Source organism: Ascaphus truei, chromosome 8, assembly GCF_040206685.1.
Source record: "Ascaphus truei isolate aAscTru1 chromosome 8, aAscTru1.hap1, whole genome shotgun sequence".
In the NCBI taxonomy this organism is placed as follows: Eukaryota; Metazoa; Chordata; class Amphibia; order Anura; family Ascaphidae; genus Ascaphus; species Ascaphus truei.
Window position 1 is genome coordinate 95181518 of NC_134490.1, and position 23392 is coordinate 95204909.

The window sequence follows — 23392 nt, forward strand, 5'->3', positions numbered from 1 at the left end:
GGGCTTATTAGTTAACAAATATATGCAATAGTTATTGCTAATACTGTATACTGGTATTGGAGATTCATCTGCGAAAAAAATCAACTTTGCATGTTTATTCCTCTGTAGTGATAGTAATACGGACTACATGAAGGCATGAACCTATGTGCAATATAGTGGATATCACTGGACTGCAGTGATGCTCAGGTTGGCTCTTTCAGCATTACCTTTGTAAATGCCTCAGGGTGCTGCTTCAACCCAAGTTTCAGGTTCCCAATAAGACACCTGAGCTGTTTTTATTGAAACTGTATTAGAGAGCAGTGCACTTACTTGGTCACTTTTAAATAAGTGGAGTAATATCGATACGGATGCCCCTGCTAATTTAAGTACCTGTTTCTATTATGTTATGATGTTTCATTGACTAATGGCAACAAGAAAGGTCTGTTTTAGGCTGCAGGCGTTATGCAGTGGGAATTACGTAAACCCATTCTCTCAAGTTATGTCAATGGGATTGCGTCCAACATGCATTCCACTTTATATAAAGTGACCTTATACAAGTACAATAACTGCTTCACAAAAATATTTTTAAAAATAGGTGAAAAATAAATACTCCTAATTAAAAGACAAGCTCAAACAAATACGCTTAAATCAATAGCCCGCTTCTTTTTATGTGAAAACTGTCACAATAAAAACTATACACATATTTAGGGTTACAGATCAGCTCCTGGTCCAGGGGTAATAATAATAAAAATACAACAATACCCAATTTGGAAGGGATTGCTGCTTTAATGTGAGTTCTTATTATACCTGGCTTAACACACAGCTGCTTTTAGCCTAATATGTTATTTGTGTTTGTTTATCCGTTTTCTTAAAGGGGTTCTATAGCAAGTGGGAAACTGTGAGTGAGTTAAACATTTTTGTGAGCAACACCAAGTGAGGATCCTAAAATAGATTGCATTTTAATTAGTTCGTGTGCTATGCGATCACAGATCCGTCCTTCAGATCCTGTATTGATTAATAGGAGTGGTACTCTATAAAAGCAGTGCATGTGGCAGCCAATCACCGCACAGGGCGACCTAGCTCAGCCCACATTAGTATACTCAGCACTACATGGGTGGAGTTTTCTGAGCATCTGCACAATGTGTGCCTAGCCTGGAGTAAGGAGTAAGGAGTGAGAGGAGGAGGAGGAGGAGCAGCTGGGAGAGTGTGAGGAGATACAGCTGATGTAGGTGCAGGAGATAGTGACTGAGGCAGTAGCTGAGTGCAGGCAGAGGACAGGCGGGTGTGTGCACCACTGACACACACCAGCTCTCTGTGTTTGTTGTAAGTATAACAGCCATTTGCCTGTGGGTATCTCAACGTTGTGTGCGGTTGTGAGTCAGTTGACAAATACACACTAATATATATATGGTGGTGCTATGTGCGTTTGCGAGGGCACGTAACACAATTGGTGTGTTATTTAGACAGGAACACTTACATTGTGCTTATGTTATTGTTATCTATATTGTGTGTATGTTGTGAAAGACTATTATAACAGTGTGTGCGTTTGCAGTTTGTTGCACACAGAGAATGAGGTGTGTGTCAGATCCTGGGTCAGTGTTGCAGTCACGTTATGACAATATACATGTTATAAGTCAGTGTGTGATACAGAGACCCTGTTACTGGGGGGGGGGGGGGAGGGCAGTGACTGGGGTCAGTGTGTCAGGCATTGCACACAGCGCTGTGTGATGAGTGCATGTAAATCTGTGCCTCCAATAACACGCTGTGTGATGTAACCCAGTATTCCCAGGCTGTCTGTGTGTGTGTGTGTGTGTGTGTGTGTGTGTGTGTGTGTGTGTCAGGCAGGCAGAGAGGGAGCTCATAGCTGTGATTAGATCCTGGAGCAGACGGTGTGTGTCAGTCAGTGAGCGCAGCGCTGTATCTGTGTGTGTGCAGGGCTGGGAGTGAGAGGTCTCCCAGGCAGAGAGTGTGTGTGTGAGAGAGAGAGAGTGTGTGTGCGTGTGCGCGGCTCCCAGGCAGAGAGAGTGTGTGTGTGTGAGCGGCTCCCAGGCGCAGAGCTCAGTGTGTGTGTGTGTGTGCGCTGGAGGCGCTCAGCTCAGTGTGTGGACTGAGCTGGGCGCTGCGTGTGTGCAGGGCTGGGAGTGAGCTGGGCGCTGTGTATATCTGGTTAGGGCGCTGTGTATATCTGGGCAGGGCGCTGTGTATATGTGTGTGCAGCGCTGTACTCAGCGCTGTGTGTAACCCGCAGCGGCAGCAGCAGCAGCATGGCGGCGCACTGTGACTCCCTGAGCGGATACATGAACCAGTCAGACCCGGGCTCCAACAGTGAGCGCAGCGCCGACTCCCCGCTGCCCGGCTCCGAGGAGGACTCCCCCGGCCCCGCCGCCCCCCCGCGCGATCCGGAGTGGGGAGAGGAGAGGTTCCGTGTGGACAGGAAGAAGCTGGAGACCATGTTACAAGGTACGGACACGCGCTATATCCTGCACACAGCGCCGTTATACCGCTGCACAGGGACACAATGCAAGGATCCGCTACACAAACTCATCACTACACACACCGCCCGTGCAAGTTATAGGAACTACACATCGTGATTCATCACAGTGCAAACAACAACAATGTGGCACCATCATCTGGGATCCGAAAAGCCCAAGAACACAATGCAATTGTGTGATCATCACTGTGCACTACACAAACACTCTCACTGTGCACTACACAAACACTCTCACTGTGCACTACACAAACACTCTCACTGTGCACTACACAAACACTCTCACTGTGCACTACACAAACACTCTCACTGTGCACTACACAAACACTCTCACTGTGCACTACACAAACACTCTCACTGTGCACTACACAAACACTCTCACTGTGCACTACACAAACACTCTCACTGTGCACTACACAAACACTCTCACTGTGCACTACACAAACACTCTCACTGTGCACTACACAAACACTCTCACTGTGCACTACACAAACACTCTCACTGTGCACTACACAAACACTCTCACTGTGCACTACACAAACACTCTCACTGTGCACTACACAAACACTCTCACTGTGCACTACACAAACACTCTCACTGTGCACTACACAAACACTCTCACTGTGCACTACACAAACACTCTCACTGTGCACTACACAAACACTCTCACTGTGCACTACACAAACACTCTCACTGTGCACTACACAAACACTCTCACTGTGCACTACACAAACACTCTCACTGTGCACTACAACACTAACATTGCGCACAGCGCAAACATAACACCCACTGGAACTGCCGCAGTAGTTAACGTCCCATAATCGCCGCTAAAACTTTTTGCGCTGAGCAGACACCCAGCACCCTGATCCCACGCAGCACCCTGATCCCACGCAGCACCCTGATCCCACGCAGCACCCTGACCCCCAGCCCTACTCCTGTGTGCAGCTAGACATGCATGTGCAGTTCTATAAAGCGCACAAACTGCAGTTGGCCTGCAGCCCAACACTATATAAACTGCAGCCAAAGCAGAGTACACACTAACCTTCCTAACACACACTGACCTGTACTCAACCAACTTAAGTGATACACACAAACTACACCCGAAAACGTGTGTGTGTGTGTGTGTGTGTATATACACGCACACATTCTGGGGCAAACTGCACAGTATTTATCAAACTAAAAAAAACCATTGAAAGCTATCTTTTTGTTTGATGCATCTGGTGGAGTCATTTGCCCCCTAATTGCTTAATTTGTGCTATAATGCATAACCCTTTTATTTACAGCACACATTAGAACTCATCCACTTTAATCCCACTTTATACCTGCCCAGGGGGGCACAGTTTTTAGTTTGGAGCGCAAAATACACACAAGTCACCTCTACCCTTATTGCACTTTCTGTTGGATGAGAGAAGCACAAGGGAGAAGATTCAGGGCTTATTTATTTAAATATCTTGTTAAATTTATATTGAACCCATGTACTGTATGCCTTGAAGACATATGGAAGGATCAGGATACCCTCCCTGTTATTATAATGTATTTATAAAGTACCAGCATATTTCACAGCACGGTACAATGGAGCAACCAGAGTTGCATAAACAGAATAGCATACGACATTAAAATAAATGCTAACTGATACAAAAGGTGCGGGTGTCCCTGCTCCTGAGGTCACACTCTCTAAGGCAATCTTCACGGGTACAATGGTAGAACTGGGTGCTAGACCTGGACGTGTGTGAACTTTTACAGCTTAATTCATGTTTTTATTTCAGCAAAAGTGATGTATTACATCTCCATGGTTCAATGACACTTTGCCACATTAGTCATTTGTGCATTTTCAAATATTTTTAGTTGATTTTGTATTGTAGACTATTGACAAATGTATTGTTTAATCACCAACCATAACATGCCAATCACGTCCTGATTGCAGCTAACAAGCCAATGATTTTTATAGATATCCATCTATCTCCTTGGGAGGTGTGGTTCAGCGGGGGAGGGTCATTATTGTTTTTGTGCATATGTCGGCTGTGGGTGTTTATTTAAGCTGAGCCATTCTAAAAGTTTTCAACCCTTTTGCTATTAAATGGGTCGGCCCATAGTAAATGAGTTAATTTTCTAATTTTGCTTTGTATTATCCGTGGCAAACTGTTGGAAGAAATGATGATCTGTTAATATATTTAATTGACTGATTTTTGTGAGGAAGAGGGGAAGCCAAATCTTAATTGATATTTGGGGAATTTAGACTGTAATTGAAACTGCTGATTGTCTGAAAACCAAACACCTTTTTTAGAAGTCTGATGCCTGTAGGAAATCTTGGTTACTAGCAAGAGCAATGTTGATGTATGAGATTGTAACCCCGCTTCTAGGTGCCTTATTGTTGCAGTATGTTGTGACAGTGCTGTAGCTGTTTAAAATGGGGCGGTGCAATACAAATAAATTCCTGCTTCTGAAAGAACACGCCTTAAGAAAAAATTGAATCTGTAGTTTCAAGTAAAAAAAAAAAAGATTTGGGACTTGGATACTTTCAAAACTACAGTGGATTTTCAACGGGTGCCTTAAAAATGGTTATTTTGATATTTTTAGCATGCATTTTAACCTTTTAACTGCTGACCTCTGGCGTTTCCGGTCATGGAAACGTTACAGGAGCAAACGCATGACCACCCCTGCTCCCCAGATGATGTAAACGCTTTAAACTTCTTAAAGCGATGATCAGAATATGTTCCTCTGAGTCTTTTAACTCCGTGGGTGCTGTGCAGTTGAGGCTGGAAAGCCTAACTTGTGAAATCACAATAACCGAATTCACGGAGTATCTAACATCTGCTTTCCAGCCAGGGCCTCATTGCTGTCCGCAGAAAGAATGCAGCCAGCGTTCCACGGATCAGTTACAAAGTAGCTGCGATTCAAGAAAAACCTGCGAAAACATCAATGTTTTCCTGGACAGCATCGTAGAAGTTAACAAAGACAAAATTATTTTGTACAGATGAGTTTTGTACTGTATTTGAGCCGTGCAAAAGGGAGTCTGGGGCTTTAAGAGGGAAGAACTGAAACCGAATCGTTGCAGAGTGAATCATTTTGACTGCCTGCAGTGTGTGATTTTTGAGGCTAGAAGAGGGATGAATAATCTTCCTCCGTGCCGCCAGGGTCTGGAAGGAAAATCTCTTTATCCCAAACTGAAGAACTTCCTGTATTGCGACCTCCTCAACTCTGTTCCAAGTTGCATTTCAGCTCAACACGCAGCTTGTTGCGGATGCTGGAGCTGCTGAACATATAAGCTGATTTCCAGCACGCTCTGGCTGTACTGGTGGTTTTGAATATATTTAGATTTTTACGTTTAGTCCTTCACTGCTTTGCTGTAAGACGTAATACATTTCTATATTCTGAATAAATATACAAATCTGACACTCTTAATAAAAAGAGGCAAACAAAAAATATTTTTCCCTTTTAACCTGTCTGCATGGGGGCTGGCAACAAATTGTATGGTCTCTGAGTAAGTGAAAGATGACTTCGTAGTGTTACGAATAGGGACTCCATATGCTGCGAAGCTGTCTTGCCCTTCTCTTGCCCAAGACGATTCATTCCATTCAAATGAAGGAAGGCTCTACATACCTCATGGTTCACAAATGGGCGTTATGACATAAAGATGATTATATAAAGATTGTCTTTTCATGTTGGACCCATTTATGCCATTGAGTACTTGGGGGTTGGGTACAAAAAAAATGGTTGCAAGAAATCAGCCTATAAAAGCATCCCTTATAGGTTGCACTCATGGAAGATAACGGGTGGGAGATGTAGTATCCTTGGGTGTATCCTGGGATACTACATCTCCCACCCAACCATTGTATTCCCTGATTTCAACCTAGAAGGGATTCTTTTGGGCTGATTTCTCTCAATCAACCATTTTTTGTTACGATACTCATTATTTTCCCTTGATGCAGCATGTGAATATTATCCATTATATAGCTGTGCTGTATTTGGTCGAGCGGCAGGTATACTTCTTGTATACATACTTTTGGGGTTATTTACTAAAGTCTCCAAGCTACAAAATTGTTGCAAAACAAGCACAAAAGAATTGCACCAGATTTATCAAATAAACTCTGCTTTCAATGGGATGTATCTTCTTTGCTAAATATGATGCAGAATTTTCTAAGTGGGAGGCTTTAGCAAATCTGATTTCTCATCAGGCATGCTCTCCTTTTAGGAGTATTTAGGGGAGCAGACATACTCTCCTTTAGAAGTATTAGGGGAGCAGTCCATGCAGCATTATAAAGGTAAGGTAGCAACGTTTTCAACTTTTAAATGGCTCTGTTTTCCTTTCTCATTGTGACATTATAATCTTCTGAATCTTAAGTGGTGTTAGCCTCATTCCTTAAATCGACATAAGGAACTCTTATAGGATGTATTCCGATGTAAAAGCAAGCTGCATCATTTTGATACATATCTCCTGTATGTTGGAGGCTATTAGGACGTGTTGTTTTTTTTGTTTGGTTGGTTATATGGAATTAAAGGTTTATTGTTGTAATTTCCCGATAAATGTGGACTCCGCTCTATGTATGGTGCTGAAAAGGCAGACGTTGGATTTATTAACTGTTAATGCTAATGATCTTCTGAATACTTAGTGACATCACAGATCAAATGTCTGCATTCTGACATCATTATATACAAGAACCTATTGCCAACGAGATTGAAATACTTTTTTTAAATTTTTTTTATTTTATTTTACATTATGGGAATGCTAGTCCCCCCCAGAGTGAAGCATTATCTTTATTCTGCCTGCTCTGGGGACCTTAGGTTTCCCAAAATACTGTACATGCCAGTGAAGGCGCACAAGCTCCCATCTGACAAAACACTATTGTCGCCAAAACTTGCAAGATGATGTGGTCCAATAGGAAGCTGCTATGTCATTAGTTGCAGTTTCTGTTTGGACTATACCAGCGGCTCTATTGGATTTTGTATGTGGAAGCATAGTCACTGAAAAAGATGCAACTGGGGAACCGCAAGGGTACTTGGTGCTGAAAATAAAGTTTCAGTTCCAGAGGACCCCCTGGTCACAAATATGTAAAATAAATCAAATGTACTAATGTGTCTAGAACATTCTTTAGACTGGAACCTCCTTCAATGATTCCCGGACTTCTTTCAAACTTCCAGTCTAGTTTCTTCTTTGATTGACACAGCCAGAGGATAAATTACAGTGCAGGAGTGGATGTGTGGTTGGAGAGGAGGGGAGAACTTTGGAACTTGATATCTTAAGTGTGAGTCCTAGTAATTTTAGTCTCTTATTTTAACTGAACCTTTTTCATTTTTCTTCATGCAATCCTATCAGTCCATAAGAAATGACAAGACAGATGTAAGGTAAGAGGATCTTATTCGAAAATACAATTTTGTTCTAAAGTGAATGCTTTTTACTTGCATCTTCTGTATCCTGTGTCAATTGGAGGAGGCGCATAGCTGTTGTCAAGGTGTTTGTCTTGAATACAGGAGCATGTGTGTACGATTCCATCTGCAACCACTTACATTCATTGTGTGAACTGGAACAAGTTACAAGGGGGATATACATATCAGTCTACTGGCCTCAAAACTAAGGCAAAGTGGAGAAGGAAAAAATTGCACAAGACTTATCACAGCAAAACCCCCACTGATTATAATACGATTCTTTTCTGTGACCAATCTAGTGCAGTTTTTTCCCCACTCTATAATTTGATCACTTTGAATTTGTCTCTACTACAACTATATTGAGCACTGCATGCTGTATAGTGGCACTATTTACAAATACATGTATTAAACAAGGGCTATGCTTTAACTTTTCCAACTCTCCCGGCTGCGAAACTGGAGCATAAAAAGAATTAAGGAAGGATATTTCTATTGAAATAAATGGACCTTCTCAATTTTGATTAACGGTGTAGTGTTTTTACATCCCTTTTGCAGTGGTTTTGCTGCTGGAATACTTTATAAAATCCCCCCCCCCCCCCCCCTCAAGTGCAGTTACACTTTAACCACTAGGGTACTGTGGGTTTCAATCCTTGTATGTATTTGGAAACGGCAGATATTATGAAGAATATTTTTCCAGATATGTTTGTTTTATTTATTAATGCTTCAGTCAGTTTAACCTACTTGCTTCCAGTGCGGACCTGCAATGTGTTATGGGGCAGCTTTGTGATTGAAACACTGCCAATCTGAGCTAAAAGCGGCTCCATTTTTATTTTATTTTTTTGTGTTTTTTTTACCCCATAACACTCACTCCCAGGGGGACTTGTCCAATTGCAGGTAAGGGATTATGGGTAACTGTTTAAATAGTATGTTTCCAAGCCTATCACTTTTTTTTTTTTTTAGGGGAAAAATGCAGAAACCAAAAACTCACACTATTCTCCTTTCAGTACAGTATCACCTATTCTTTATGGCACTTTCATCAACCACCACTTGTTCATGCTACCTGATGGTAACCCAACGCTTGAATGAATGTATCATCGATACAAAATCAGTCTTTCCCTGCAAAAGTCTTAATCAGACCAGGCCACACTGTGGTAGCTGGAACATCCATTTGTATAGGCTAATTCTTTGTTGTTAATCGACATTATTATTATTATTATTATTTTAGTTTACAACACATAGATTAATTGTAAATGTAGTAATTGCAATAATAAAAATTGCAATATTCTATACAACACTTTGTTCTTGTACGTAGTTTTGGCTTTGATTTGACAAAAGATTATATTCAGTGCTTCTGTTCAATGTTCAGTTATTTTATAATGCATGTATTGAAAAATATTTAGCTAGGAAAGGGGCATTGAAATGTACAGTGGCGAGAGTTCGTGAACCCTTTATGTGAAAATCCTATTTCAAGCCTAAAATGTTATTAGATCTTAAGCGAAGTCCTAATAAAAGATCAAGAAAACCTGATCAAATGTCACAAACATGATTATTTTTTCAACATTTTTAATGATTCAACATTCAATATGCACGTGTGACAATGTATGTGACCCTTTAGATTCTGTACCTTGTGGCGCCCCTTTGAGCAGTAATAACTTCAACTAAATATTTCCTGTAACTTCTGGTCAGTCTCTATCGGTTTTGAGGAATTTTGGCCCATTCCTCCTTGCAGAACTGCTTCAACTCTGTGACATTTGAGGGCTTCCTTGCATGGATAGCTCACTTCAGGTCCTGCCACAACATTTCAGTGGGGTTTAGATCCAGACTTTGACTAGGCCATTCTAAAACACCGAATTTCTTCTTCTGCAGCCATTCTTTTATAGATCTGCTTGTATGTTTAGGATCATTGTCTTGCTGCATGAACCGCTTCAGCTCACGGATGTGTGACCTGACATTCTCCTCTAGAATCTTCTGATACAATGCAGAATTCATGGTTGTGTCAATGATGGCATGCTGTCCAGGTAATAAGGTAGCAAAGCAGCCCCAAACATCAAACTCACACCACCATATTTGACGGTTGGGAGGAGATTCTTCTGTTCAAACCCTGTGTTCCATTTTCGCCAAATATAACACTTCTCATTGAGGCCAAAAAGTTCTACCTTTGCCTCGTCTGTTCAGAGAACATTGTTCCAGAAGTCTTGTTAATCATCTATGTGCATGCGCCGCAATGTTCTTTTTTAGAGAGCAGTGGTTTCCTTATTGCTATTCATACATGAACACCTTTCTTGTTAGGTCTTTTTCTGATGGTTGTCATGAACACTCACATTAGCAAGCAAGAGTGGCCTACAGATTCTTGGATGTTACGTTGGGGTTCTTTGTGACTTCCTGGTTGATTTTGTTCTTAGAATGATTTTGATAGGATGACCGCTCCTGGGTAGAGTGATTTTATGGTTTTGAAATTTCCCCACTTGTAGACTATATCTGTCTGGCCGTGGATAGGTGGAGCCTCAAATCCTTAGGAATAGTTTTGTAACCCTTTCTAGAGTGAGCTGCAATAACTGTTTTTCTGAGGTCCTCAGAGATTTCCTTTGACCGTGGCATGACGTGATTCCACACATCTGTATGATGAAGACCGAACTCAGTTTCTGGTCTTTATATAGGGTCGGGCCTCCCAAACTCACCCCTGAAGATTTACCCAAGTGTTTAAATACTTGATTCCAATTATCCCCTTTAGTTTAGCTGATAAAATCAGGGTTTCCACTTTTTCACATACCCTGACTCTTAATTACTCATTGTTTGTCTAACTCGTACATTTCGTTTCAAAAGACATGAAATGGGTTAATATAAACCCTATTGGATATTTTAAGAAAAGACTGGTTTTGATTCAAGAAAGTTATCATGGAATTTTCCTAATTCTCATTCGGGTTCTCAAACTTTTTCTTGCCACTCTACATCTTGTTTCTAGGTGTGACCTGAGATCTTGGCTGTGTCTCCTTTCGCTCTACAAACAGTATTCCTTTCTCTTCATATTGTTCTTGAGACGGATGTCTTTAGAAAAGCATTGTTTGGATCCACTCCCTGTAATAAAGGAGCATGTCCTTTTTTGTATTGTAAATGTTGGTGGAACCATTTAATTGTATCTACTATCCATGTCAAACTAAGGAATTCAAAATCATGAAATAGCTGTCCTTAAATTTGATTGGTGGCTCTGCCATTCACTCCTCTGCAGGTCACCAATCCTATTACAAGGCAAGTTATACTAAAAGTACCGATGTCTAACTTCTTATCCAACGGCTAGAAATGAAGGGTCCTATCAGTAAAGGGCGGAAGCGGAAGTGATATTAATGCGGTCATTGCTGTGCAAAAATGATAGAACTCCGTTTCTCATTTCAATCTGGCACCAAAAGTAGGTTCTAAAGTGGGAAAGCAGAGTTTTCTGTGCCTTCAGGGTTTGTTCATTAAATGTACTCTAGTTGGAGAAATATTAACTTCCATTGCAGAACAGCATTCCATGTCTTTCAGTATTAAACTGTACTGTTTGTAGAGATTTAACACCAGTAAATCACTTTCCAAGGCCCTCTAGCATTACAAAACTTTGCTTTCCTTATAACTTTTCCATATATTTTAATTCTTTTTATCTTTTCTACGTGTTTTTTTTTTATCTATAGCACATATTTGTTTGTAATTGGAACAGTGGTGCAGAAAACACAATATCCGTAGATATAGCAATTGCATTTCTTCAATGTGGTGAGCTTTATTATAGTTTCATTCCTTTTTCAATATAACACATGTAAGTGAGTCTCTTCAGGAAAATAAAGAACTTGCATTTCATTATTTAAAAAACAACCCCCCCAGAATTTAGCTTTTATCCTAGTGTACAGTGACTTAATAAAAGTACTGGTACTGTAAATGATTTAGAAACTACATCTACAAACCTCTCTGGACCGTATGAAAACGCCCAAATAGTGCATACAGTACAATAAGTTTAAGACCAAAAGTATGAAAAATGTACTTGCAAAAGTACACCTGTTAAAAGCATGACAGGCTCTCTACCAGCTCCTTGGCGTATGCATGCGCTGTTGGTTAGCTGCGGCAGCGTCAATTTGTCAGCAGTGTGGATAGCTGTATGAGGCCAAAAAGCATCCCCACTCATTTCACAGAATCTGCTACATCGTATATTTATATAGTATTAATTGTGAAAAAAGAAGTAACACAAAGTGTGTGTGTGTGTGTGTGTGTGTGTGACAAATTACCTAGTATATGACGTTGAGAAAATACATACGTCCAAGTTACACCTATGCTAAATATAGATAACAGATACTGTTATCCTATATCTATACTACGCATTGATGCAGAAGAAGGCAAACAAAAAATCCCAGTGATCCAATGATATCTCCATAAGGGGAAAAATAAATTCCTTCCTGACTCCAAATATTGGCAATCAGATTACTCCCGGTATCAACATTCTTCCCATGTATACTTATTTGGTATTTCCCTGTATACCTTCCTTTACTAAAAAGATGTCCAACCTTTTTTTGAACAAATCTATTGTATCTGCCATCACAGTCTCCATGGGTAATGAATTCCACATGTTAACTGCCCTTAGTGTAAAGAACCCTTTCCTTTGTTGCTGGTGAAATTTCCTTTCCTCCAACCTTAAGGGATGGCCCCGAGTCCTTTGTACTGCCCGTGGGATGAACAGTTATTTTGAAAGCTCCCTGTACTGTCCCCAAATATATTTGTATATAGTTATCATATCCCCTCTTAGACGCCTCTTTTCTAATGTAAATCTAATTTAGCTAGCCTCTCCTCATAAGTTAGATTTTTCCATCCCCTTTATTAATTTGGTTGCTCTTCTCTGCACTCTCTCTAGTTTCATAATGTCTTTTCTAAGGAGTGTTGCCCAAATTTGTTCTCCATATTCAAGGTGTGGTCTTACTAATGCTTTGTAAAGGGGCATAATTATGTTTACTTCCCTTCCATCCATTGCCCGTTTGATGCAAGATAAGATCTTGTTTGCCTTTGCAGCTAATGCATGACTTTGGGCACTATTGCTAAGCCTGCTGTCTACAAGCACTCCTAAATTCTTCTCCATCAAGGATTCACCCAATTTATACCCATTTAATTTGTAAGTCGCCAGTTTTTTTATTCTTGCATCTCAAATGCATACAGGGGAAAGGGAGACCAAAAAGCGCACCAGCACAAACGGAGCAGGAAGAACCCAGGACAAAAAATGATTAAAGGGGCACTTTAATGTGACAAAAGACCCATCCAACGCGTTTCGAACGTCACACGTTCGAAACGCGTTGGATGGGTCTTTTGTCACATTAAAGTGCCCCTTTAATCATTTTTTGTCCTGGGTTCTTCCTGCTCCGTTTGTGCTGGTGCGCGTTTTGGTCTCCCTTTTCCCTGTATTGCATTGAGTAGCTGCACAGCCTGCCTGCCCTACCAGGATGTGAGTACTTGTATATTTTTCAGGGGAACCTGCCAATGAGACTGATGGTGAGTGGGTTGCACCACACACCACCTGTCTTCAGGAGGATAGTACCCATTATATGACACAATAGGTACTATATCAATTGTTAGTACCCTGGTACAGTAGTCTGGCGTATTATCATTTTGAGATATACCTGCATTTGAGCGCTTCAGCTATTTTCCATATCTCAAATGCATAACCTTACATTTATCTGTATTAAAACTCATCTACCATTTACCTGCCCACGTTTCCAGTCTCTCAAAGTCCTTCTGGAGAGAAATTACACCTTGTTCTGATTCTATTACCTTACACAATTTAGTTTTGGCAAAGATGGAGACTTTGCTCTCGATCTCAAGGCCATTAATAAACAATTTAAAAGGCAGTGGTCCCAGTACCAATCCCTGAGGTACTCCACTCACGACCTTAGACCAACCTGAAAAAGTTCCATTTATGATAACCCTCTGTCCATCCTTCAACCAGTTTTCAATCCAGGTGCATACATCAGAGTCCAATTTGCTTTATTTTGTACACCAACCTCTTGTTTGGAATCGTATCAAAAGCCTTTGCAAAATCTAAGTAGACCACATCAACTGCATTACCCTGGTCTAAATTCCTACTTACCTCCTCAAAGAAACAAATAAGGTTAGTTTGGCATGATCTATCCTTCATAAATCCATGCTGACTATTACTAATTTTGTTTCCAATAGGCATTCCTAAATATTATCCCGTATTAAATCTTCAAGTACTTTCCCCACTATTGAAGTCAGGCTTACAGGTCCTGTAAGTGATCTAGCTCCCCTTTTAAATATTGGCACCACATCTGCTTTATTCCAATCTTATGGTACTGAGCCTGTGAAAATAGTCCTTGAATATTACATATAATGGTTTGGCTATTACTGAACTTAACTCCTTGAGAACTCTTGGATGGATGCCATTGGGGCCAGGTGTCTTATTTACTTACATTTTTTTTCAAGCCGCTTATGAACTTCTTCCTCAATTAACCAATTGTTCATTAATATAGAGGTTGTGGCTTCCTCCTGTGGCACTACAATTGAACTTGTTTCTTCCCTGGTAAACACAGGCAAATAATTTATTTAATACCTCTGCTTTTTCCTTGTCTCCAATAACCTGCCTGACCATCTCACACTGAAAGGGTCCTATATTTTATTTTCTCATTATTTTTTTTTTTTTGTTAAGGTACTTAAAGATTTTTTTTTTTTTTTTTTAGGGTTGATCTTGCTTTCTATTGCAATCCTTTTTTTCCTTATCCATTTTTGCTAATTTGATTGCCCTTTTTTTGTAATTTGTTGCATTCCTTATAATTCTGATTCCTCTGTCCCTTGTGACTTAAAGAAGCTAAACGCCTGCCTCTTTTCCATTTCCTCCCCTACCTGTTGATTTAGCCACACTTGGTTTTGACTTATTTTTTTTATATTTTTTACTCAAGGGTATACACTAAGTGTGCTTTTCTAAAAATGTTTTAAAGACTGCCCATTTATCTTCTACATTTTTCCTTGCAAAAGCATCATCCCAATGTATTACTTGTAGATTAGAAAGGCAGATTTTAATAAACTGAGGACTAAAGTTTAAGGTCTTTGTTGAACCCAAGTAATCTGATCATAACATGGTCTCATTTGAAATTATCAAAAAATCACTGTTGGCAAATATTAAAGTCCTGGAACATTTGGGTATTACTTCTACATGTTTGATATTACCAAATCCAGTATTGCCCCTCTCCTGGTTGGTTCCTCAATTTGGGTCATAGAATTGTCTTTAAGCACCACCAAAAAGAAAACAGGTTTTGTTGTAATGCTATTCTCATTGCCCCAGTCTGTCTGGATAATTTAAAATCTGGATAATTAAAACCACCCAGTTTTGATGCCTTCTCCATTTTGCAAAAGTATTTTAGCTTCGATCTCTCAGAATATTTTGTGGTTTATAGCGTATCCCTACAAACATTTTCTTTATACTTTTACCTCCACTGCTAATTTCTCTCCACAAGGTCTCTACATTTTAATCATTCCCTTCATAAACATTTTCCCTTTATAATAGGTTTTAGATCTGGTTTAACATATAAACATACTCCACCTCCCCTTCTATTTGCTGGATCCTTCCGAAAAAGGGAATAACTCTCTAAATTAACTGCCCAGTCATGAGTTTCATCCCACCATGTTTCAGTAATGCTTATTATATCATACTTCTCCCTTGCAGCTATTAATTCAAGCTCCCCCATTTTATCTGTCAGGCTTCTTGCATTAGCAACATGCATTTCAGTTTTTTTTCAGCCTGTACTATTATCTTATCTACTCCTTCCTTTCTGCTCCCACTTGGTTTAGTCTTTAGAAGTTTTCTAGTATTATCTGTATTTACTATGAGTGTCTCACTGCTTGTCAAACTCGCACTTGCCCCTTTTCTACCTTCATAACACTTTTTCCTCATCTATTCTATTCTATTTAGTTTGATCTTTCATTCCCCTCCCCCCTCAATTCTAGATTAAAATCTCCTCCAACCTTTTTATCATTCTCCCCCCTAGCACAGAAGATCCCTCTTCATTGAGGTGCAATCTGTCCCTAGCATAAAGATACTGCTGCGGCCAAGTTTATTCGAGCATTTGCCCGTTCTTGGCTGCAGCAGTAGCCTGGCGCGCGCCCGAGAGTGACGGGCGCGCGCCGAAGCAGCGGAAGAGCGCCCTCCGATCGGGGCGCTCTCCCTACCGCTGCCGGGTCCCCCGGAACCGCCTGCCGCCGTCCCGCGATCGCGGGACACCAGGGCTCCCTCGGGGAGCCCTGGACGCGCGTGCAGGGGGCGCAGGCTCCCGAAGACGCGTGACCGCGCGTCTATGACGCGCGGCACGCCGAGGGGCGGCCACTAGCAAGCCGGGAAATCTCCCGGCTTGCGGATCTGGCCGATGCGCAATAAAGCGTGTCGGCAGTGTAGCACCTCTCAGAAAAGGAGTCCCAGTGCTCTTAAAAACCCCAAACCCTCCTCTTTCTTAGTGATGAAACCAAATGATTTAGATAGGCGCTAGAAAAAAGTGCAGTGATAAAGTGATAAATTCACACAAAACATAGATGTAACTAAAACGATGTCTCAACCTTCCTATGGGGGAATATGTACAGATCCCCCTCGAATGGAATGGATACAGGTGGTTGGAAGGGAGCAAAGGTTGCAGGAACACCCAAAAAATAAAATACAAAAATGATTGTGCAGTATGTTGTGATAAAACGGACTCTGAAGTTCCTTGGCTCTATAAATTGCCTACTTACAACAAGTAGGTATATAAACAGCGTTTGAGAAAATCAGGTGGTGTATAGCAGGCCGCAATGACAGGATCCCCACGAGCTTGAGGTGAAGGAGATCTCACTCAGGTACACATGCCACAGGAAAAATAGAGAGACCATGGTACAGATCGAACAAAACAGTTTATAGTAAAAACGGAGTAAAGAAATGTACTTACAATAAGTACATAAACAATGTACACGTAGCGTTTACTTTAGAGGTAAAACCAGCGTCTTTTGGAGAGCCTCTTGCTGCTGTAACTCCCGGTGCTCCTCGTCGGATCGCGATGACTGACGTCACTTCCGGCGCAAGGGTGACGGCTTCCGATCCGGGACACACAGGGGTTAGCAGGCAGCAGGGGAACCGCAGACTCGGCACCTTCACCTTCTAGGCAGCTGTTCAGGCTGCAAGAGTTGGCTCAACACGTTTCGCTGAGGAAGCTGTGGTTGAACACAGCGAAACGCGTTGAGCCAACTCTTGCAGCCTGCACAGCTGCTTAGAAGGTGAAGGTGCCGAGTCTGCGGTTCCCATGCTGCCTGCTAACCCCTGTGTGTCCCGGATCGGAAGCAGTCACCCTTGCGCCGGAAGTGACGTCAGATGCCAGTCATCGCGATCCGACGAGGAGCACCGGGAGCTACAGCAGCTAGAGGCTCTCCAAAAGACGCTGGTTTTACCTCTAAAGTAAACGCTACGTGTACATTGTTTATGTACTTATTGTAAGTACATTTCTTTACTCCGTTTTTACTATAAACTGTTTTGTTCGATCTGTACCATGGTCTTTCTCTATTTTTCCTGTGGCATGTGTACCTGAGTGAGATCTCCTTCACCTCAAGCTCGTGGGGATCCTGTCATTGCGGCCTGCTATACACCACCTGATTTTGTCAAACGCTGTTTATATACCTACTTGTTGTAAGTAGGCAATTTTTAGAGCCAAGGAACTTCAGAGTCCGTTTTATCACAACATACTGCACAATCATATTTTTGTATTTTATTTTTTGGGTGTTCCTGCAACCTTTCCTCCTCTTTCTTAGTCATGCATTAACCTCACTAATCTCTGACTGTTTTCTTGGGATAGCGCATGGCACTGGTAGTATTTCTGAAAATATATTACCTTGGAGGGCCTAGATACCTGAAATAATTTTTTAGGACCCTCCAGCTTTCTCTAACTTCGTCATTGGTGCCAACATGTACCAAGACCACCGGGTCAATCCCAGCACCCTCCCAACAATCTGTCTACCCGATCCACAATGTGCCGAACCCGCGCACCCAGGCAACAAACTGTTTTGGTTCATGCGGTTACGGCAACAGATTGCCCTATCTACCTTCCTAATAATGGAGTCCCCTACCTCCACAATCTATCTGAGCATCCAGAGGCCCCTCTGTTCTGGAAGAACTATTCCCCTGGCTGCTAGAGGAATCGGTCTCCCCCAGCCTTGCCATTTCTGCCCTGACACTCCCAATATCTTCACTCAACATGGCAAATCTATTGGGATGGGTAAGCTCAGAACTGATATGCCTCTTCTGATTGCCCCTGCTTTCCCTTGTAACTGTTACCCAGCTACCTACCTGCTCCTCACCAACAGTGCCACCATCTGCACCACTAGTCGAAGCAAGGGCCTGCTCGGTGAGCACTAAATCCCTTTCAAGATTGCCGATGTCCCTCAATATTGCAAGTTTCCACTTCAGATCAGCAATTTCTGATTATAGACCACCTGCTCACACTTCCCACAGCGGTATGCTCCTTGGAACAGCTGCTCCAAGTGCACATACATGTGGCAAGATGTGCATTGAGTGGCATTTTCAATCCTGCTCATTGTAGTTTATAAGTTTATAAGTACTAACAATAAACTGTACTTCAATATACTATACCTTGTTTAACCCCTTCCTTGTTCAAACTGCTTCTAGTTGTAACTGCACACTTAAAACAAGCACTTGAAATCAACCAGGCACGCAGATCAGGACACGCAAGTTCCCCAAAATCCCTTTTCGACATCGTACTGCTGACACCTTCGTTAGTGTGTTCTTTCCAGAGTAGAACCTCTGGTGGGAGACCCTTGGAAAGTTCCCCCAGAAGAACCATCTTTGGGCCCGGATTTTCACCAGCTGCGCCTCAAAGGGCATGACTTGTGTCCATGTAATTCAAGATACACATACACACACACACACACACACACACACACCTAAAAATTGCATCCTGTCTGGGTGCAAAGCCACAAAATACTGGAATACAAGAAAAGATTGAGAGCAAGCACCCCATGACAAACAAAGTGAAAATCATCTATTCTAAAACAATGTTTTGGCTCACGACACAAAGAAAAAGGCTTTGGTGACGAGCCAAAAACATAGATTGTTTTGTAATAAAATATTTACATTTTTCTTTAGTCCTGGTGAACCTGTGAAATCTTTTTGAGGGATTTTGCACTTGCCTGCATAACTGCTTTTTGTTCATTTTCATTGTAGACAGTTCAATGACCACACAACGGTCCTTCACGGGCCCGATTTTATCCCCCGGGCTGCCAGTTGATGAAACACTGCTTTATTCCATTGTTGGTCCAGTAAAAAGGAGCATACGACCAATTTTTTATTCCTTTTATTTTCCTCTTTCACACGAAACATAAGGCTACAATTGGCTTTTTTACATTTTTTTTTATTGCAATTAAAAATGTCACCTGTGAGCACATTAATATGTCTGCAACCCTGCTTTTCACCATTATCTCCTAGCATAGTGTTCCATTGCAGCCAGGGATTCTGGGAAATCAGCCATACGACCACTACTGTAGTTATGGCCACTGCAAAACTGCTTTTTGTTAAACTGATGTACCTTCTAAATTACTGCTCTTGACGTTCTCTGGTACTTTTCATGTGGCAAGCAACAATTCACTGAGATTTATTGTATTCGGTTAAGTAGTTTTCAGGTTTTGGTTTTAAATCGGAAAAAAACCCTTAAGTTGGATGACTGCTTGATTTTGATTGCTTCAATGTGAGTAGTCATTTTTGAACCTTTTTTGCACCAAATCACTGATTTTAAAACATTACATAGTGCAATAATGTTTTGTTTATTTTATGGCTACGACACACGCTCCCCTGTTTTTTTTTTTTTTTTTTTTTTTTTTTGGAAGATCATCTGATGCAAGACGAGTGGAACAGTCTTTCAAGGGTTGTATTCTGTTTCTAAGTCCTTTATTCACTTTATTGTTATTTAAGCACGAATATCACTATCATTGTTTTATTATTCACATATAAGTGGTTTAATATTTGGGTGTGTTAGAGCGTTATTGTCACTTTTCTCTACTTTTCATGTGGCAAGCAACAATACACTGAGATTTATTGTATTCGGTTAAGTAGTTTTCAGGTTTTGGTTTTAAATCGGAAAAAAATACAAATTGTCATTGTAGATGACCTTTCGAGACATTAAAAGCCGCCTCTTCAGAAGGAAAAAACACTTGAAAGCTTAAGGTTGACAATGTGTGCAAACAAATTAGATGTATTTCCAATAAAATGTGCTCCAACTACAAATACCCAGTATTATCTAAGGCTAGTTGGGCTAGTAGAGGATTTGTAAGCAGCAACTAGATGCTGTACAGTTTACATATCTTGTATAACTGTCCAGTAACTAGTTCTCGCTTTCACATAATACTTCGATATCCTATCCCCCATTACAGAATGTGAAGTTGAACATTTCCTCCCTAGACCTTTTCCCTGTTTAAACACAGTGTAAGGCTTTTAACCAGATTAGTAATGTGCCCCAAATATGCGCGGCATTGCTTGGTGATTACAAGCTGTGGAATTTGCCTCAAATGAGTTGTGTGCTGGGGGTAAGTTAATCTTTAATAGGTTCATATTTTTACTTGCTGAATACCCAACATAAACTCTGAAGTCTTGTATATTGTCCGCTGGGCACTGTTGGTTTAGCGAAACAGATGTATCTTTGTTATCCTGCATGGTTTGCTTTTCTTTTCTCCCCCCCAATCCCCATTCCCTTTTACCTTTTTACATCTTTACTCATTGTTAACCCCTCCAGATCTGCTATGTTTTGTGACACAATGGGCCTATGTATCTAGGCAATTGTAGCATTACATTGGTGCTTAGGCATTTCCCGTGCTGGTCCTTTCAGTGTCAAAGTATCAATGTATTTTGCAGCTGTTTGCCCTGTGTGTCAGCTTGTGAATTTTGGGGGGCGTTAAGTGCCTTGAACTTTATATTAGGATGTCATATTGGGTCATTCCAATTAACAGGCGTCTTACATTTCATGCAATGTTAAGGAGAGCATGTAAACATTTTCTATGCCTGTAAGCACACACTTGTTTTGATACTGTACATAGAGACGTGTTCAGGATCCCAGTGTTAGGCAAAAAACAATGTGCAGATGAAACCCCTCCGTTTCATTACATACAGTATATGCAAAGTATGGCAGCCCCACGTTTATTTGGACTATAATACATCCAAAACTCTGAATGTGTCTCTGGATTATGCATAACCGTAGAAAACCTTTTGAGACAAAGGGGACTGCCAGTAGAAATGGGTGAAAGTCTTTTGCCGAAATCAGACTCCGCCGCGGGTTGTCCAGCATCTTTCACCCGCGAAATTCCACAGATCGGTCTCAAAGGCAGATGTTATTGTTTTTCCTATTGCTGAAAATGCGTCCGACTGATTTGGAATCCGCATCCGCAAACTGATTTATTATGGGAGTAGTATAAATAGGGGTGCAGCCTCACGTTTAAGCCATTGTGTTGTAGGCAGGGTTTGGTTATGCCATTGTGTTGTAGGCAGGGTTTGGTTATGCCATTGTGTTGTAGGCAGGGTTTGGTTATGCCATTGTGTTGTAGGCAGGGTTTGGTTATGCCATTGTGTTGTAGGCAGGGTTTGGTTATGCCATTGTGTTGTAGGCAGGGTTTGGTTATGCATTGTGTTGTAGGCAGGGTTTGGTTATGCATTGTGTTGTAGGCAGGGTTTGGTTATGCCATTGTGTTGTAGGCAGGGTTTGGTTATGCCATTGTGTTGTAGGCAGGGTTTGGTTATGCCATTGTGTTGTAGGCAGGGTTTGGTTATGCCATTGTGTTGTAGGCAGGGTTTGGTTATGACATTGTGTTGTAGGCAGGGTTTGGTTATGCCATTGTGTTGTAGGCAGGGTTTGGTTATGCCATTGTGTTGTAGGCAGGGTTTGGTTATGCCATTGTGTTGTAGGCAGGGTTTGGTTATGCCATTGTGTTGTAGGCAGGGTTTGGTTATGCATTGTGTTGTAGGCAGGGTTTGGTTATGCCATTGTGTTGTAGGCAGGGTTTGGTTATGCCATTGTGTTGTAGGCAGGGTTTGGTTATGCCATTGTGTTGTAGGCAGGGTTTGGTTATGCCATTGTGTTGTAGGCAGGGTTTGGTTATGCCATTGTGTTGTAAGCAGGGTTTGGTTATGCCATTGTGTTGTAGGCAGGGTTTGGTTATGCCATTGTGTTGTAGGCAGGGTTTGGTTATGCCATTGTGTTGTAGGCAGGGTTTGGTTATGCCATTGTGTTGTAGGCAGGGTTTGGTTACGCATTGTGTTGTAGGCAGGGTTTGGTTATGCATTGTGTTGTAGGCAGGGTTTGGTTATGCATTGTGTTGTAGGCAGGGTTTGGTTATGCCATTGTGTTGTAGGCAGGGTTTGGTTATGCCATTGTGTTGTAGGCAGGGTTTGGTTATGCCATTGTGTTGTAGGCAGGGTTTGGTTATGCCATTGTGTTGTAGGCAGGGTTTGCTGTGTGTTGGTTAATACTGCTGCTCTAGTACTATAGGTCATTGTTTACTTTAATAAAACTTGTAGATTAACCTGTGATTGACTGGTCTGACCCCTGGTTGTGTGTGCCCAGCACTCCTGGTCTCAGTGACCTGGGCTTCTGTACTGTTAGTTTGTCTATTATATACACTATATCGCAGTATATTAATATTTCATATAACACCAATAGCGTTTCAAGGACAGTTAAAACTATACACCATTTTTAATTTCTCATTCTCTGCACCTAGAGCAGCCCAGGCCAGGCCAGCAGCCACTGCCGTGCCATTACTAGAGGGACCACATTGGTACTGCCTGTTCCACGGCAGCCACTGCCGTGCCATTACTAGAGGGACCACATTGGTACTGCCTGTTCCACGGCAGCCACTGCCGTGCCATTACTAGAGGGACCACATTGGTACTGCCTGTTCCACGGCAGCCACTGCCGTGCCATTACTAGAGGGACCACGGCAGCCACTGCCGTGCCATTACTAGAGGGACCACGGCAGCCACTGCCGTGCCATTACTAGAGGGACCACACTGGTACTGCCTTTTCCACGGCAGCCACTACCGTGCCATTACTAGAGGGACCACATTGGTACTGCCTGTTCCACAGCAGCCACTGCCGTGCGCCATTACTAGAGGGACCACATTGGTACTGCCTGTTCCACGGCAGCCACTGCCGTGCCATTACTAGAGGGACCACACTGGTACTGCCTGTTCCACAGCAGCCACTGCCGTGCCATTACTAGAGGGACCACAGCAGCCACTGCCGTGCCATTACTAGAGGGACCACATTGGTACTGCCTGTTCCACGGCAGCCACTGCCGTGCCATTACTAGAGGGACCACATTGGTACTGCCTGTTCCACGGCAGCCACTGCCGTGCCATTACTAGAGGGACCACATTGGTACTGCCTGTTCCACGGCAGCCACTGCCGTGCCATTACTAGAGGGACCACACTGGTACTGCCTGTTCCACGGCAGCCACTGCCGTGCCATTACTAGAGGGACCACACTGGTACTGCCTGTTCCACGGCAGCCAGGCAAATCAAGAACACCGTGCAA

At 42.0% G+C, this 23392-nt stretch overlaps 1 protein-coding gene across 3 annotated transcripts in view; it reads left to right on the forward strand.

Annotated features, from left to right (window-relative positions):
- Window positions 1-1149: 1149 nt before the first annotated feature.
- The window catches only part of BICC1 (BicC family RNA binding protein 1), a 317587-nt gene continuing 295344 nt past the window's right edge, over window positions 1150-23392 (forward strand). For 2 of the 3 annotated variants that reach the window (XM_075612943.1, XM_075612944.1), the window contains exons 1-2: window positions 1150-1302; window positions 2228-2439. In XM_075612943.1, coding sequence (XP_075469058.1) covers window positions 2244-2439 — 196 coding nt within the window. In that variant the 5' untranslated portion in view covers window positions 1150-1302; window positions 2228-2243. Of the gene's footprint in view, window positions 1303-2227; window positions 2440-7789; window positions 7811-23392 lie in introns of those variants that run through there. The other variant, XM_075612945.1, reaches the window with a different exon arrangement.